Source organism: Saccostrea cucullata, unplaced genomic scaffold (assembly GCF_032062105.1).
Source record: "Saccostrea cucullata isolate Sc308-1 unplaced genomic scaffold, CSIRO_AGI_Scuc_v1 ctg206, whole genome shotgun sequence".
Classification (NCBI taxonomy): Eukaryota; Metazoa; Mollusca; class Bivalvia; order Ostreida; family Ostreidae; genus Saccostrea; species Saccostrea cuccullata.
Window position 1 is genome coordinate 510,965 of NW_026934771.1, and position 18,801 is coordinate 529,765.

Here is an 18,801-nt window from a genome sequence, read left to right on the forward strand (position 1 = left end):
GTACATGATTTACACATTAAGCATGTTTTAAAAATGATATTTATAAATTCCCTTGTAACCAACCTGACCTAAAGGTTCAAGTGAACTTTTCTGCTGGAATTTGACATGATATTAATGTAATACCTGTAAAATGATCTTGTCAGAAAATGTCATCTAACATTGGATTATATATTTCCTTACTTTTGTCCCCAATCAATTGTTAGACCTTTTTTGTTCTAAATTTGACAACGCAATATCCCACACCTGAAAAATACATGGGACTCAGGGCAAAAGTAACCACTCGACAGGAGATGTGATGCCTGCTCTTCTTGCTCGTGACCCCACCCCTAGATTTTTCTGGGGGTCCATATTTTATTCCATGTTCACTTTTTTTTTCATCGTTTCCAATCTTTTTAGAGAACGATCAATATTAACCTTTTTTTCACTAGGTCCACGGAGCTAATTCTAAAATAGACTGGCCTTAGGTCCATGGTAAGTTATATTTAGATGAAAACATTCTCAGATAGTATAGATTCAAATTTTTATCAATAATGGTCCCATGGGTAAATTGGACCAAAATAGCTAGGCTGGTTTTTGCATTTATTTCTGATGACGTATTATTCTGATATATCAAATTTAAAATTAAATGCATCTAGAATTTTTTATTCCTAAATATCAATAACACCTAAAATCCTGCCAAACAAAACCCACGCTAGCTGTACAATATAAAACAATAATGAGAATTAATGACGTAATGATAATTTTCATGTTAGGTCAATCACTTTATTTGTGTAATGAATTGTATTTGCATATTAATTAGTTACAACTTAATTTTCTTGTACACGTAGACTTTCAAATCCGTGATGTATCGATCAAGTTCGGTTTAACCACTTAACTCGCGGTCGTTGTCACATACATACATACATATAAATAATACATAAACTGCAATTGTTCTTTTTTAAAAGATTACCAATTTAAAGCATGTATATTCTTGAACACAATCAAATGGTTATTATATTGAATTTAATTCTAATCAAAATTTCTTTTTAAAAATCATATTTAGATTTATAGAATTTTTTTTCTACATGTCTTATTCGAGGACTCGAAGGGATTCAGTCGCCCGCGTGGCGGAGTGGTTAGACCGTCTGCTGTACAGTCGCGAAGTAAGGAGTCGATCCTTACATCGCGGGTTCGAATCCCACTGTGGGACGTGGAGACCGGTCCTTCGGATGACACCGTATAAACCGAGTTCCAGTGTCGCAGTAGGTGTTGGCACAAAAAGATCCCTCACTGCTCATTGGCCTTAAGTGCCGAGTATACGACAAAATTTATAGTTCTCCCCGGTAAGTGATTGCGTCTCCATATGAGTGAAAAATTCTCGAAAGGGACGTTAAACAGTATATACAATCAAGCACGATCAATCTAAGAGATTCTCAAGATATCGTCAGAATTTCATGAATGTTAAACTCCCAGGATAAATTTTCAGCAAAAAGGCAAAGAATGATAATTATACTATTCACTGGATAAATATAGGATGTTCCATGATTTGTGGTTGGAATTGATTTTATCCAAGGAGTGATTGAAACACACATAACAAGTTGGGATAAAAATCAAATCCAACCACAAATCATAGGAAATTCATTTTATACCGTGATTTATACATCACTATAAATGTTTACATTGTTTTTACATATGAATCTATTTTATTTTACTTCTGATCAGACTCTTACGCTAAACCCAAAGTAACGTCACTTTGGGATATCAAGTGGCTAGCTAGTATCCACTGGATAAAGAAGTTAACATGAAATTAAAAAAAAAAACTTCATGTTAGCAAAATAAGAAAATAATAGCCATTACGTCTCAAAATTGTTTTTTTAAAAACATTTTATTTCTAGGTAAAATTATGCAAATTTTCAAACTTATATGCAGACAGTATCAATTTTAAAGGTTACAAATTATTGTTTTATTCGTTTTATTTTTTCTTTTTTCATCTTATATAAATTTTTTCCACAATTTTTATTTTTTAATTATTCAAAGCAAAAAAATATCGTTTAACTATATAATTGTTCTACGATTGCAGTTTTTAGATAGTTTTTTTTTTAATTTATGATTTCCGATTAATAATCCCTTCTACCTTATTCAATACTGAATATAAGTCTAGTAATAGAGTAAATATGGTATGGTTTTTAGGAAGAAATTTTTGCAATTCATGCAATTTTCACAGAATCCAGAAGACAATATCATTCAGTATCACAAATAAAAGATACCACAGGGTCTGACACATCTGTTTCATATTTGGATATTTTACTTGAAAAGACGTTAATGGTTATCTAACTACCAAGCATTAAGATAAACGTGATGACTTAAACTTTTTCAATCGTTAACTTCCCTTACTTATGCAGCAATGCGCCTTCATCACCTGCATACGGTGTGTATGTATCTCAGTTGATACGCAAGTACATTCTCTACGTAAGAACAATTTCTAAAACGAGGTAAATTATTGACATACAAATTATTGAGACAAGAATATTAGCCGTCTCCTTTAAAGTCATCATTTCGTAGGTTCTATGGTCGATACGATGACCTTGTAAGCAAATACAATTTATCATTAAGTAAAATTCTGCCAGACGTTTTCATACCAAGCGTTATGTCATGATATACACTCTGAATTGTCGACAGACTTTCCGTTATTTACGGATCATGACAAGCAGCACATGGCGGATGTTACTGATGAATCCCCTAATTTGCCCCTGATACGATCTCTGATGATTTGGAGGTCCGTGTTTGCTCTGCTCCAAGTTTGTATTGTTTTATGGTATTTTGGGTTTAAACAATATCTCCATATATTTCATTTTCAAAAGGATATCAGAACACAAGACTACGATTGTTTAAATAAGATTTATTCAAAACAAATACTTCAAGTACAATTCGCAATGAAGACTATTTTTTTACTTTAGATTTTGACTTCTTTTTCGTTGACTTTTTTCTTCGTGGTTTATTCAGGGATTCTGAGAGACTGAGAACATCTTCCGAAAGAACTTTAACATCGTGGACCACTACAAAGCGGTTCCGGGAGGATTTCAGTTCTTCTATGATGTCAATTGCCTCCTCCAGCACTGGAACCTCCTTCGAATAAAAAATGATAATGAAAAAAATACTCTAAATTAATAACTACAGAAATAACACCCTACGAAATAGCTTATTTCGTCGGGGATTCTTCTTCATTGTTTCGTTTAATGAAGACCATGCAAAGAATGGAAGTGTTTCAACAAATTCCAGCATGTAAAAACGGTATTCTTCTTCAACATCGAAACCAACTTTTCCAAGGGCCCCAAATTTTTTCTTCGAATCATGAATTTCACAAATGATATGACAGTGCATGCAAACCGAGAACAGAAAATAAAAAATGCTGAAAATTTAAGGGATGGAAGAAGGAAAGGGAAAACTTCTGCCTTCTCTCCTTTACTAAAAATATAGAATAAAATGTAAGATAGCACCATGTTTTTTTTTTTGGCACTTTCAAATGCTAATTTAAAAAACCCCATTGAAATATTCCTAATTTGAGCTTTTTTTACAAATCTAAAAATATTACTCTAGTCTACTTCTAAAACATATCATTTACCTTTAATTCCAGTGTATTTATTGCACTGTCAGGATTATGATCACGTATCCTTTACCTTTAATTCCAGTGTATTTATTGCACTGTCAGGATGATCACGTATCCTTTACCTTTAATTCCAGTGTATTTATTGCACTGTCGGGGTTATTATGTATCCTTTACCTTTAATTCCAGTGTATTTATTGCACTGTCAGGGTTATCACGTATCGCCAGTAATAACGTCTTGGCTCCTAGAGTCGTGATAGAGTTCAGGTTCAGCTGTAGAAGAATTTCATATCATGACTTAAATTTTAAAATTCATTAAAGTTTGCTTTTTTAGGTTCACATTTAATTTATTATTCTAACCTCTCGGATTGAGACATGAGATTTATTTTAAATCGCGAAAATATTTTTTGTAAAAAATAGGTAGGTTTCAGTTTCACCTGCCTGGTGTAAAGAAAAATTTTCATCTTATAAATAAATTTATTTAAGAAAGAATATATACGTTCAAGCAAGCGAAATTAGTGTATTTTAAGAATATACTTAATACCATCAACTAAGGTGGGAAGGGGGGGTGTTTCCACCTGTAATTGTTTTTTCTGTCTGTCTGTTTGTCTTTACGTCCAATAAATACAAGTATCTGGTCAAGTTTTGACAGATCACTCGAGCATTTTTCAGGCATTTTGCATCACAAAGAACAAGAACTTTGACGTTTCTCGAAAAATAATCTCAAAGTACTTTACTTCCAATGAAGCTACAATTTTCGATTCCTAATGTATAGATCAATAAGTTATTTGCATTACATTTATTCCTTGCATATTGATACTTTATATCAGTGCACAAACAATTATTACATTTTAAGCCAGAGTGAATTTTAATTTTTTTAAGAAATTCCTTTTCATAGTATATCTAAATAAGACTATGGAGTAAATTTATTGAATTTCCCGTTTCTACATAAATGACTGCTCCTTTTTTCCTTTTTTGCCATTTTTGCAGTTGAAAGAAATCTAAAGCAGTAGACATAATCTTGAAGGATGCATTTTGAAAGGGGTATTTTGTTTAATATGAGAAGAGAAACAACTCCTTATACTTAATGTAGTTGTGTGTGATTTCTGAGTTTTCTCAAAACGCAGCCTTCATTATCATCAGTCAACAATACAACATGTATATACATTCAAAAGACTCGCAAAACTTGAATCATTTTATTAAACCTTTATGCATGAAAGGTGGACACCAGAAAATTCCAGATAAGTTTCTGGTGGCCGCCAGAAAAAATAGTTTGTTTTTTTCTATTTGGCAGCCACCGGCTTCTTTAGTTCTGTACTACTAGTATGCAAAAAGATTAAAATAAAAAAAATGTTGAGCTATTTATTAATTAAAATTTACTTTATAAATCATATTTAGCAAAATAATCCCAAATTGTTTCCTTTTCGATAATGAAACATAGAAAACAACAATAAATGACCTACCTTCAGGTGCTTGAGCTTTGTGTTGACAATGATTCCTTTGGCGAGCCACTTTGCTCCCTCTAAGGTAATTCTGTTGTTACTTAGGTCGACTAGTTCTAGGGAGTTGTTTGTTTGTAATGCCGTTCCTATCTCCCTACATCCTTCATTGGAAAAACCGTTCCAAGCTATATACAAAGCTTGAAGAGTTGAATTATTCTACCAAAAACAAAAACACATGCTTTATGAAATGTTTGTTAAACATAAATTCTTCTTAGGCAATTCCATTTAAAGGCCAGACTTACTGTTAAGGCTTTCCCTATAGCTACTGCACCGTCTAGTCTTAAATGGTTCCAACTTAAATTAAGTTCCTTAAGAGATACATTTTCCTCTGAAAAAGAAAAAAAAATGCTTATAAATTGCTACAATTACCTTCTCATCCTTATTAATTATACTGTATTATGTTATACGATTTGGTATAAATTATATATGTACAAAGAATTTAATAAAAAACGTTTTTATAAATGAAATATATGGAGATAACGAAGAGTATTCAAGTTCAAAAGTACATCGAACAATACAAAACAGGAGCAGGGCAAATATGGACCTTTAAAACACCAGGGGTGGGATCAGGTGCCATGGAGAAGTGAGCATCCCCTGCCGACCGTTCACACGCGCCTTGTGCTCCTTGTCAAGATCGGGAATTCCAGAAAAAGCCATATTTTAAGGTTCTATTAAATCCTGCATTAAAAGTACAAATAACTTTCAAAAATGCAAAAATTCAAAAGTGCAACCACAAAAAGAATGACATAAGATTTGCTTTAAAATTTGATAATCAGTTCAAAAGCAATAAACCTGACAAAGTTCCGTTCGAAATCATCCAATCTGAACTCAAAGCTAGAATTTAGAATAAGATTCTGTTTGAAATTTCCTCATCACGATATCCTATAATTGCTGCAATTAAGACCTTAATTAAGCTAAAAATAATTTCTTGGCCATCACGTGTTAGTGGTATCAAAATGGTATTAGTGTCTATCGAGGAATATTAAAATGTTAACGACTAAATCTGTTCCAATCAATCTTACATTTCGTAAGTTCTACCAAATACATTTAACATTAAGTCAATTGCTAACTGACGTTTTTCCTACTAATATGTTTGGCCATTATTTACACACTGAATTGTTGACAGATTTTTCCGGCTTTTCCCCCCGATCATTTCAAGGAGTACACGGCGGGTGTGACAGGTCGACAGGGACTGCACACTCCTCCATGGCACCTGATCCCATCTCTGATATTTTGGAGGTCCTTGATTTCTCTGCTCCAATTTGTATTGTTTGAAGGACTTTTGAGTTTGAACACTGTTCATTATCTCTATAATATTTCATTACAGCATCAATATCTTTCTTGGAAAATTTTATTCTTATGAATCTGGTTTTGCTGTTGCTGCTTTGGCATTATTATTTTCCGTGATACATGGCGGTTTGAAGAGAATGTGTAAGGCAACATCAATAATCACAAATATTAGCTTGTATTCTGGAATTGAAGAATCCAAATGCTGACTTACTTTAGATTAATTCTTCGAATTTTCCATATTAAAGTTTCAAGAGGACAGAGTAAAGAATTTTTGGAATGCTATGTAGAACTACCTGGGAGATATTTATTGACGATCGGATGAAACAACGATGTATTACACTGTGTGAAAAAGACATTGGCATTTGAACATTATGGGCTTGAAAGTTTCTTCACAATAAATATAGGAATGCAATGGCCAGTTTTTAAAATTTATTATTCTTCTCGTTGTCTGGGAATTACTTAATGTTTGATATTTGTGGAATGGTTTTTTCCCCATAATATCATTACCTTAATTAAAAAAAATAGCCGCGAGATTCCATTCTCTTGTCGACACGTTACACTCGTAAGCTTGAAATAAAAGATACCAAAGATCTGACACATCTGTTTCATACTTGGATCTTTTACAAGAGAAAGACGTTAATGGTTATCTAGCAAAAAGATTTCTGGTAAACGTGATGACAAAGTTTTCAATCGTCAACTTCCCTTTCTTATGCAGTAATAAATCTTTGTCATCTGCATACGGAGTTTAGATCTCTCAGTTGATTCGATACACGTACGAAAGAGCATCTTATACATATGAACATTTTCTAAAACGTGGTAATTTACTGACTAATAAGTTGATGAAGCAAGAATATCAGCAGTCTCGTTTAAAGTCATTATTTCGTAAGTTCTATGGTCGATAGAAAGACCTTGTCAGCAAATACAGTTTCAGGTATCACACAGTCAAATGCTGACTAACGTTTTACTTAGTGATTGTTAGGCCATTATTTACACACTGAGTTGCTTGCAAATTTCTGACAAAATTTTCCATCGCTTTTTTTTGTTTGTTTGCTTTATCTACGCATAAAAAAGACTTTAACCTATTGCCTCTGCAATGTCTTCTCCTCCCTTCTCTTGGAAGGCGTTCTGGCTGAGATTTAGGGACCTCAGTGTATTTGTCGATCTTATCCCCTCGGCTATCGCCTCAGCATCATTGTCATTAAACTGGTTCCCTTTTCAAGACACAAGAATGACCAGTTATAATTCAAAAGGATCAACTTACAACTGTTAGTCAATGGAAATTAATTCGATTAGTCAATTTCATCATAAGGAAAAAAATGTGTGCTGTGCAAAACCTTGAAAAAAGTCACACTGTTACAGTAGGTAAATAAATCTTTCGTTCTTGCTAGGAAAGGCCATGAAGAGGAAGATCAAAATATACATGTATCATTTCTTATAAGAACAGCAAAGCTACATAGTGATTAAAGCATCAAAAACAGTTGATTGCAATTCCTGAAATCTTGGAATTGAAGAAGATCATGGTTCATTTATCTAAACGTTAATTTATCAGAAAGCTAGACTTGAAATTAGGATAAGCAATATTGCCACTGGGCCTCACAATGCTTTAAAATATCACCTCAATATTATTCTACCTGCAGCTTCCAGAGTCAGGATTTTCTTGTTGTTTGAGATCAAGTCTTGGAGTAAAGACACTGCTTTAGAGCCTAGTTTGTTATGAGATATGTTCTGAAATCAAAATTAAGTGTATTATATTAACTATCAAATCGAATGGTTTGCACTTTAAAATCATGAAGTACTTTAACATTTCCTTTCCCTTTGTTTAATTTCTCCTTGTGTTCCTTCCCTTTTTCTGCTTCAAAATAGCATAAGCCAAGTAATAATAAGACTTTATAAAGGAAATCCATCACATTTTGATGCATTTTGGAGATGTTCTTTAAATATTGAATATAACATAGAAACTTGCATGCACACAAAGCTTATCTCTTCATAGACAATATGCTATAGTTTTCTTTCCTTAACCCTCATTTGCTCATCTCCCAAGTCAAGGGTTTTTGATCAGCTCCATTCCTCGTTACTGAGTATGTGGAGCGATTCAGAATTCTTGACTTCGCTTTGGGTAGATGCTTTGCCCAGTAATTTGAAAAATAGTTATGGATTTTGTGTTAAGTTATAAGTAGTGAGAATAATGCCGATTTTTAAAAAAAAAAATCATACTTCATGTAGTTTAACAAATTGTGTTAATGTTTCAATTCGTCATATTAGCACCTTAGTAATGGGATTAAGAAGAATGGAACATATGGAGACGAACAGTATTCAAAGAGCAGAGCAAACACGGACCTCCAAAAACAAAATAACTGATTAATTTGAAATCTATTCAATTTTATGGCTTTTCATTTTTCTTCCACACAAAATGTAATAAATTTTTCCCTGAAATACTTGATCTAAGTCCCCTTTGCACACTGAGGTCATCTAAACTAATACCAAAATAATAATAATAATAATAAAACTGACTGGTTTTTGTTTTTAAAAAAATCAAATATAACCTTACAGTTGTATGTAACTTTCTGAGTTTACTTGTTTTATTTGAATAACATGCTACAAATATTTTCTGTTTAATTGGATTCATTTAAATGGCACTTTTATTTGAATATTATTGTAAATATTTAAACTCGATACACAGATTGGTACATTTGCTCTTCGGCTGTTCAAACGTTCACAGGTAACACAACGTTTAAAGGATTTAAAAAGCAAAACCGATGTAATTACTCCTTATAACTTACGAGGTAGGTGATGCTAGTGTTCTCGTCGAGCATGCGCAAGACGTTCAAGAGACCCTCGTGACCAATGTTGTTTCCGGATAAATCTAAAGACGTCACGGAGCTATTTGTCTGGAAACAAAAGAAATTGTACTTTTATTTTATTTGTTTACAAGATTTTTCCCCTTGGTTAGATGATAAAATAAAATGGAAAGTAGAAACAAATATATTAAAGAATATACTATTAGTTACATTTGAACTGTACTACAAGGTCAAAAAGCAACGGTTAGTACAAAATTTGAATGCGTTGGTTTAAGCAAACATTTGTATTAGGGAGAAATGAATGACAAGAATATTAAGCAAATAAAGAAACTTTTAGCAGAAAATCTTGAGTTGATCTATATAAGATTGAATTTTATGATCGATACTAGTAAAATATTATGATATTTCCTAGAATTTACCAGTTTAATACACATGCATAAGTATTCAATGATGCTAAAATAAGTACAAACTGTATATCATAGGCATATACTTAAAAAGTTATTATTACTTACGGCAAGGGCATATGCAATGGACTCCACCTCTTTCTGATTCACGATCCGCTCCTTCGCCGACACTTGCGTGGATCCCAAACTACGTAATATCTTCTTACCTGGCGTGACGTGGAGATGCTTACAAGCGTTGACGTAGACTTGCTGACTTATTTTGCTGTCATCTTCCTGACCCTCTGTTTATAAAGATAAAAAAGTCTTCATCAGTTACCGCTGCATTATATTTAGAGTGGTATATTTTGGTAGAAATTGATTTTTGACCAGGTTACATTATTGGTGTACATTTGTGAAAGTTCTTTATGTATATAAGAGCAAGACGTTTAGCGTTGTACTTGAATTGGCGGAAGTTGGATTCTTGGCGGAAGTTACATTCCGCCATAGGCGCTAAAAAGAAAACAAAGCCAAATGTGATGCGTTTACGATTAATTTTTTTGCATGAATAATTGCATGTATAAAAGGCATTAATATGACCATTGGGTAGTGAAGAATCATTTTCGTTGAAAAGTTTACTACAATGAAGCGCATTGAAGTGGTAAAATTTCCCGTTTGAATGGAACGTTTTGAGCTATCTTTAGAACGTTGATTGTCATACAATGACACGCCCATTTCTTTAGAAAGTAAAAATCGGTCGAATGGTTCATTGGAATACCTGTAGAACAGGTATTCCAAAAATATAATATCCAATCAAATTGACGGTCTACATAAACACAGAGTACGCACGTGTTCGACCAATACATGTGTTATGGAAACTCCAACAAACATGATAAATTCATAATTATTTACAAATTCGTTGCAATACGTGATTTATAGAAGTTAGAACTCTCTAAATCTCTCTTATAACTTTAAAAATCTCCATTTCAGTGAAACTCATGTTGCTTTTCCAAAGAGTGAGGTGTCCTAAAACATTACGACGAATATTTCTTGTACGTTTCTAAAGAAATGGGCGTGTCATTCTGTAATATTGACGTTCAAAACATGACTCAGAACGTTTCATCCAAACAGAAAAGTTTACCACTTCAATGCGCTTCATTGTAAGTCCATATAGACCAAAGAGAATTTAGTACATGCTTCACACCTCGAACAAAGGATTTTTGCATGTACCAAATCACTTGGTACACCCTAAGCCCAAGCTACATGGTTGGGTGACTCTTCTATTGTGTGCATAATAATTGAGCAAATCAATACCAATGATAGGTCATTACATTCATGGACACAGGACAAGGTCACCAGACAATGAATAATAGACCCTGATGTGCTACATAGTCAAAAAAATCTACATAGTTACATAAATTTGTACACGATGAAAGATCCCTTTCTCTTCCCCTTTTCTTCCTGAATTATTCAACATTAGCCAAAATTAAAACATGAAAATAAAAATAATTTTAAAAATCAAAAGTAAAAGAGAACATTAAGAAATGTCTAATAATTGATTGAATTTTTAGGATTTACCATTGACATTGATACTTTAATCAGAATTTTCGCATTGAGAAGAGAGAGAAATAAAATTTTACGTACTATTTACTAATTTATTCTTTTATTCCAATTAAACAGATATGGACTGATTGGGAAACAGCAAAAAGTCTAAATATGATTGTTTTTAAGAAGTTCAAATTCGTTAAAACCGTTCTATATGCTCAAGTAGTGCACATGTCAGGCGCGGATCCAGAAATTTTTTCCAGGGGGGGGGGGGGTCCACCCAAATCAAAAAAAAAATCCAATCCCAGAAATTTCTTAACAAGCAAAAAGAAAAAAAAACTCGCCCAAACGTGAAAAACCTATTTCGGGGGGCGGGGGGGGGGGGGTCTATGTCTTCTAATGCCTCAAATCCTTACATTTTCATACCCATTTCGCACATATTCATGTTTACCAGGGGGGTCAGCGTTTTCCAAGGGGGGTCCAAGGTAAATTTTTGCTTGCTTTAGTATATACATTTCTTAACCTTGTAAATTTGACCCCCCCCAACCCCCTCTAGATCCGCGCATGCATGTATATCCAGCCGTAAACCTTTCTTTTTTTCTGCTTTTCAATTTCAGTGGAATTCTTTGCTTTCAGGAGAAATTTATCAATTTTACCACCAAACACAAATATTTAATAATCTCCAAAAAATAAAATCCTCCTGACTTAAATCCATCAAAATGACATGATCATCTTCATACAGAGATTCTATTGAACCAGTCCTGTATTGTGTTTGAAAACTACTCACTGTAGACCGTCACCTGACAGGTAGATATTACCCCTAGGGTATAATTATCACATCTGGGCCTGTACAAAATGGCAACAGTCAGGGTCAAACTATCCTTATCTTGGTTAAATAATAAGAAACACACAAAGATGTTTAATTAAATAGACAGAGACACAAAGGGTTTAATTTCTCGTGTGAAGCATGTACTAAGTATGTTGTTAAACTTTTCCCTCGCCATTCGATTTGGTCCCTCGCTTCGCTCGGCACCAAATCTCATGGTACTCGGGAAAAGTTTACCAACATATACATATGCCATGGAAAAATGATTCCTCGCTGCTCGATGGCCATAACTATATACGATACCACGAAATCATATTTCAGACCACTATCTGTGAAAGAGTTTTGGAGAAATGTTAGGGTGGAGTTGGGAGGTCAAACCAAGTAGGTAGGAATAACAAGAAGAGTAAAGAAGGAATTGATTTGTTTGTTTGTTAACGTTTTCACGTATACATTTGTATTGAGTTTAACTTTTACAGAATATACATTTGTCTATCACTAATTTACAATTTTCAATTGCCAATGAGTATATGACTAATTAGTGATGTACTCATTGGCAATTAAAAATTGTTAATTAGTGAAAGACACATAAGAAAACAAAGATGAACATATTTAAGAGTTTTTTATCTTTAGGGAACTGAACTATTTCAAATGTTCCCTGTACTATGAGTTAAAAAATATACAAGCTGCGGACAATAATGATAATAAAAGAATTTCAATGAAGAAATGTTTGTTTAACGTCCCTCTCGAGAATTTTCACGCATATGGAAACATCACCACTTGCTGGTGGAGAGCTGCAAATTTTGTCCTATACTCAGTACTCACAGGGGCCGGCAAAATACTATATTTGATATTAGGTATTCACTATAATGTAAAAAGGAACGTTTAATCAAAAATAGCGTTTTACCAGCGCCAGTGTCGACACTTAGGGCCATTGAGCAGTGGATCTTTTTCGTGCACGGGACCTCGGTTTATAGGGTCTCAACTGAAGGACCGGTCTCCACGTCCCACAACGGGATCTAAACCCGCGACGTGAAGTTCAACTTATTGCAACGCGACTCTAGAGCAGACGCTCTAACCACTGCGCCGCGATGTTCAAAATTACTGTAGACATTAATAATAATCAAAGAAATTCAATGATTAAATAAGAAATGGAATTGGAAAATTGGCTGTTGACGTTGTACCCTCATTATCACTGTCAGTATCTGACACTCGAAGCTCCAAGTCTAGCTGGTCAGAATCCAGCCGTTTCCTCTGGAAGGACGAATGTCGTCTGTCATTTTCTTTCTCCTCGATGTCTTCTGCTGACTTCTTGTTTTTGTTGGATACCCGGATTATTCGCTTCCTCTCTCTTGGGCAACTCAAATGGTGTATGGGCATACGATCTCTAAAAATTAAAAAGAAAAGTTATAACTAATATAATTTACTTGTTTCGAAAATAGCTTAAGCATCCATTATTAGAAGTTCTAGGCGTTCAAACCTAGCCTCAAAACCATGAAATGTTAACAGACTTAAGTCAAAAATTTGATTTTGATATAAGCTTGAATTCTAGGTTACATATGTTCATAAAAAAATTCCAGGTTTGTGTAATAAATAAATTCTCAGGAATGTAGAGAATTGTGTTTTATTATCAAAATTAATTCAAAATTTAAATCGATTTCTAATTTTTACTTAAGTTTGTTCTTAGTTTATGATTTTAAAGCCAGAATGCATTTCAGGTTTCTGGTCATAATACATATACTGTATTCAATAAGGTTCTTACATATCCCCCATAAATAAAACGCAAGTTTGAAAATCTTTTTCTAATACATTTGTTTAAAAAAAAATCATGTATAAACAAGAGTAAAGTTTCGATGTAAGTATCTGGAAATCAATATCTTTTTTATATTCATGTTTCACTTATATTGAAATAGATCTAACATAACATAGTTTCAAACCAGAGCCTATATATTAAAATTCTGAGATGAGCAACTGTTACCATTAAACAGTTAATATTAAAATCCAAAAGATATTGAATTCCACCTACTCATTTCGTTTAGATATCAAAAACTAATGACATGCTTCACTTATAAGTCATTCTTTAAAGTCTGTCTTTTCGAAAATATTATTGATTTGTCCTGGAGACGCAACAATTTTCAGGTCAGACATTCTCACTAAGATGTTTTGAGCAGAATTTCCCTGTCGCCATGATTTGTAAAAATATGTGTAACTTTTATTTATCTTCCGATAAGAGTTTGACTCTAGTTGATTGTAAGATAATTATAGAAATAACATTTTTTGAGACATGAAAATCCGGCTATCTCTTTCGATAACGAGATCTTTAAAGCTAAAATTTATAGCGTTACTTGCAAAAAATCCTTATATATTATTTATAGATCATATGTGTAAAAAGCTTTTTTTTTAAATACGTTAAATGAATTACATGTTTATGATATTTATTTTTCATGATGAGACCTGTTGTGCCTTGTACAATAAGTATTTTAAAGGGCTGGATGCCGTATAAGATTTTTTAATGTTATTTTCAACTTGCGAACATTCCGTTTTTCAAATTAAAATTGGTTGGACCCCCATCCCCCATTATTTTGCTTATTTTTTTATGCATAGGGAAAGAGCACATTGAAACGCCATTTAACTAGTTTTTGATCTGTTATGTATTTTAAAAAATATTTTAGGTATTTTTAATGAATGGCGTATTTCGTCTCTGCATTTATTTTAATTTAAGTGGTGTCCTGTCCTAAATGATATAAAGCTGTGGTGACATTATGTGGCATGAGGAATCATACATATCTTCGGATATAGAGATGTTTCAAATTACAAAATGTTTCCAAGTCAAGAAATTTCGGAAACAATCCATGGCCCTTATGATAATGTTAAGGTTCATAATTCCTCTGTACTAATATATGTTGATTTATAAAATGCTTATTGAAAAGAAACGTATACGTATTATAGGAGTAAAATAAAAAAAAAAATTAAACATAGCTTAAAGAATATAATTACTCAAAAACGGCAAATGTCTCGTACATAAACATTTATCCGAAAGAGTTATCTCTCTTATAAAGAGTGTCTTTCAGCCTTAATTCATTAGAAAAGGTTAAGAAAAACCGAATATGAAATCCGGTACATTCCCCGAATATTGGCAGTTTTGTGGTGCTTAGATCCTTGTAATAAAGATATGAATTGTTGAATGAATTTCTATACCTACTAGTATATTTATCGTGCTTTCTAATTAGTCTATAGACGTTAGGGCTATCCTTGTTGGTCTAAGCAAACAATGGTATTAAATGGAAAATTTAAACAGATATTGAGCCTATCTAAATTAGATCGTATATATATTTAAACTTTAGATTATAGAAAATCATCCGGTGAAAGTTAGACATTTGTTCCTGTGTCTCCTGTGAAAGACGAAGCGGTAATTTGGAGACCGCAAGTCGTTTGTCTCTCTGTTCTCCTGTTAAAATCATTTTACGAATTTGATCGTAATCTGAAAAAATAAGTAGTCGGTTAATTTTGGGCGAAATCAAATGGATGTCAATGTTTGAAGACGAATAGCCTTTTTTTTCAAATCACAAAATAAAAAATGCTGTTGAAAAAATCTTCAAGTGAAAACACATCCATTAGTAGAATTAAAGGATTTTCGATAGATGCCAAAAAGTGGTGTTTTGAATCACTTTGAGATAAAGCATGTTTGCTCTAGGTTTTTCATTGATTTAACTGTGACAAAACGATCAAAATATTAATAATATTTGAAAGGGCGTCATTGTGCACAAAACGCTTATCTTTGATCTCCGTGCTTAAAATCAAGCTTTTAGAAACACATCGATTCATTATGCGCTTTTCAGGAGAAACGGAAAGGTAGAATGGCCGTTTCAATTCTCAAAGCATTTTAGCTTGACGTTTTCCTACATTAATTATTCAGGAAAATCTCTGATTTTTTAGAATGCATTTCCAGATGTATTGATTATATTGATGTTTTATATACATTCAATAAATGTTTTCCGAAGGGTTCTAATGGGACATACTGAATATGTTTGGCCCGTTTTCTTTTTCAAAATCGTTTTGAAAATTAAATAAAGAGCATCAATAAAGCTTGCATGTAATACACTTTTTAATATACATTGTAAAATGGTCAAGACAATTTTGTTAATCAAAATGATTTCAACATAAATGTCGTGATCTTAAAAGCTATGACTGCAGTGCACGCACAAAAAATAAAAATATTTTATTTAAAAAATTAAAACAAATGTTTATATACACATGTTCACGTATGAGCAGAATAAAATACTAAATATAAAAATCTTACATGTTTGGAATGGTCTGTTGTTTCTTATAGTAGAAAACCCAGCTTTCTTCATTCGACATGACTTTTCACATGAAGGACTTTTATTCCAATATCCTGAAGTCGAACATGCCTCCAATTGTAAAATGAATTAAAGCAAACGATTTTGTATCCTGTTAAACACCTCGATATAAAGAAACAGTTAAATTTCACCTGCTCCCACCAATCTAGCGGATTTTACTGCAGGAGGAATTTAATTAGAAACGTGAAAGAACTTCGTGTGCATTTGGACTTTTCAACATAGACAGCGCGCGGCTTAAGACTGCTAAGTTTTAAAATAACATAAATAAAGATAACTTTTTAAATTCAATTCTTTAACAACCTGTCATATCCACGTGAAAGAATTCATTTTATTGTTGTCATCCAAAATCAGATTTTATTCAGAGGGACCGATTTATACGTCGTCTCGTGGCTAATATATTTACACAAACCTCGGATGGCAAAGCACTATATAGGGTTTATTCTTACGGCTTATTATTCCATATACAATGCCGCGTAAAAGATGCCATTTTTTAGGTGCCTAATGTACATCTAAAGATCTGTAACATGCTTTTAAATCCCATCTGATGACAATTTGTTTGATTATTCAGCCATGGAGAAGATATGTACAATGATTTAAAAGGCAGATAACGGTTTTAGCACTAAGGCATTGTCAAAAAAAATATTCGTAAAATGATATGAGAGGAGAGAGAGAGAGAGAGAGAGAGAGCTTTCCCATATTTTTCCTATATTTTATTTTAAACAAGCGAGGTTCGCGGCCTGATATGCTACATGTCAACATGTAGGTGTCCGTCAATTGATCTGAAAATGTTTACTAGATCAGTTTATGTCTATATAGATCTCTAATATTTTTATCGCTGTAAATCTTTCAAGTAAATAACCAATTTAATCAAAGATGGTGCCGGTGTCCCTCTAAGCTCCAAACTTTGTTACTGTCAAGCTGAAGGTAATAGGAGCCCTCGCCTCGGCCTTTTAATCTTTGATACACTGTAGGCGCGGATCAAGGAATTTTTCCGAGGGGGGGGGGTGTTCAACCATACTTTAAAAAATTTCCAACCAAGAAATTTCTTGACAAGCAATAAAAAAACGTAACTGTTTACTAAACGTGAAAAAACTTATTTCAGGGCAATTTCACAGAGATCCGCGTTTTCGAAGAGGGGTTCGCGTTTACGGAGGGTTGGGGTCCAAGGTCACTTTTACTTGGTTTAGGATGTAAAATAAAAAACTCTGCAAATTCCAGGGGGAGGGTCCGAATAGTACCTTCCTCTTCAAAGATCATTTTCTTTATATTCCCCTCCTTCAACAACTACAAAAACTGGATCCACCCTTCTAATATATGGATAAATGTATAATATACATGTAGTGTATTTTATAGATATTGAAAACTGGTAAAATAGCTAATTTAGATAATATGGTTTTTCCTTAATTTTGATTTGTAATTGTCGTCGGTAATTTCAAAGGGAATACGTGCTGTAGATCGACTCAGCAATTTTTCTGAAATAAACAAGGCGTTGTTGATATAGTGGGAAAACAATTTTATTAAATGTTAGATTGTTTTTATTATTGTATAGATTTTATCAGAAATAAGTATTTCAAGAATAAATTTTTAGAGCAGAGGTCGAAAATTAGGCCCCAGGAGTCAATATCGGGAGGGGGGTGCGGCTCTGATGTAAGGGTTGTTTAGAAATTATTGAGACCTTTTCTTTTACACCGATTTTTTCATCCAAGCCATGACTGTTTAAAACAATATACGCATATTTTCAAATTACTGATTGAACGACCCGCTGTGTACTTTAATTTTTACTTTATGTGAACGTGAATTTTTAAATAAAATTAAAAAGCTCAGATAAATAAAAAAAAGCATAATTCAATAGACTCTTCAAAACTACCGGTTGATTATACAGATCAAATATCATGATACCACCACTTACGTATCATATGACATTCATTTATTTTTGAAAAACATTAAAAGGCCTAAAAGGGTGTACATGCCCTTATTAACACCTTCATCATGTTCATTGTGATAATTATAAATCATATTTAATTAGACTTTTAAGAACACATATATTTATAATGGAAATAAAAATGAATTCTTACTCGTCTACATTTGTTTTGTTTTTTTTATATTAAAAGAAAAACAGACAACAAAACAAACATGCAAAAACAAAACCGTAATAAACGGACCAAATTACCTTGTTCAAAAATATCGGGATCGGTATACTAAAAATTTACAAAAGTTTGCGGGAAAGGAAAGCAAAAATTATCGAGAAGATCAAGGAAAAGGAATACAAAGGGATCTGAAAGAAGACACGACATAATTCAGCAGATTGTCGAATTTTAAAGTTAATTATTTTAAACAAGGTAAAGATATTCTCTATTCCTGTATCTGACAGAGAACAAAAGAAAATCAGTCTTCCGATCTCACGGTTGGCAGATCGTGTTCAGTTCAGGTGTTGATACATAATGATAATCTGATGAGCTTTGAATTTTTTGCAGGACCGGACTTAGACCAATATTATTTAAATATACATCTTATGTAAAAGT

General features: G+C 32.9%; 1 protein-coding gene across 1 annotated transcript; it reads right to left on the bottom strand.

The window, feature by feature from the left end:
• Positions 1-2,901: 2,901 nt before the first annotated feature.
• On the bottom strand, positions 2,902-16,768 carry LOC134241354 (leucine-rich repeat-containing protein 74A-like). Its single transcript, XM_062723426.1, has 10 exons — positions 16,222-16,768; positions 13,106-13,308; positions 9,686-9,858; positions 9,156-9,263; positions 8,007-8,100; positions 7,455-7,586; positions 5,328-5,413; positions 5,047-5,241; positions 3,761-3,856; positions 2,902-3,105 (listed from the first exon to the last, which is right to left on the bottom strand). The coding sequence occupies exons 1-10, from the start codon at positions 16,278-16,280 to the stop codon at positions 2,920-2,922; spliced, it is 1,332 nt and encodes a 443-aa protein (XP_062579410.1). The 5' UTR covers positions 16,281-16,768; the 3' UTR covers positions 2,902-2,919.
• Positions 16,769-18,801: the final 2,033 nt, after the last annotated feature.

Coding starts and splice junctions, on each gene's coding strand:
- LOC134241354 (XM_062723426.1), bottom strand. CDS start 16,280: ATGTCGAATGAAGAAAGCTGGGTTTTCTACTATAAGAAACAACAGACC. Junction 9,859..13,105: donor TACTGACAGTGATAATGAGG/GTACAACGTCAA, acceptor CTTTATAAACAG/AGGGTCAGGAAGATGACAGC. Junction 3,857..5,046: donor CAAAGCTCAAGCACCTGAAG/GTAGGTCATTTA, acceptor ATTCTTCTACAG/CTGAACCTGAACTCTATCAC.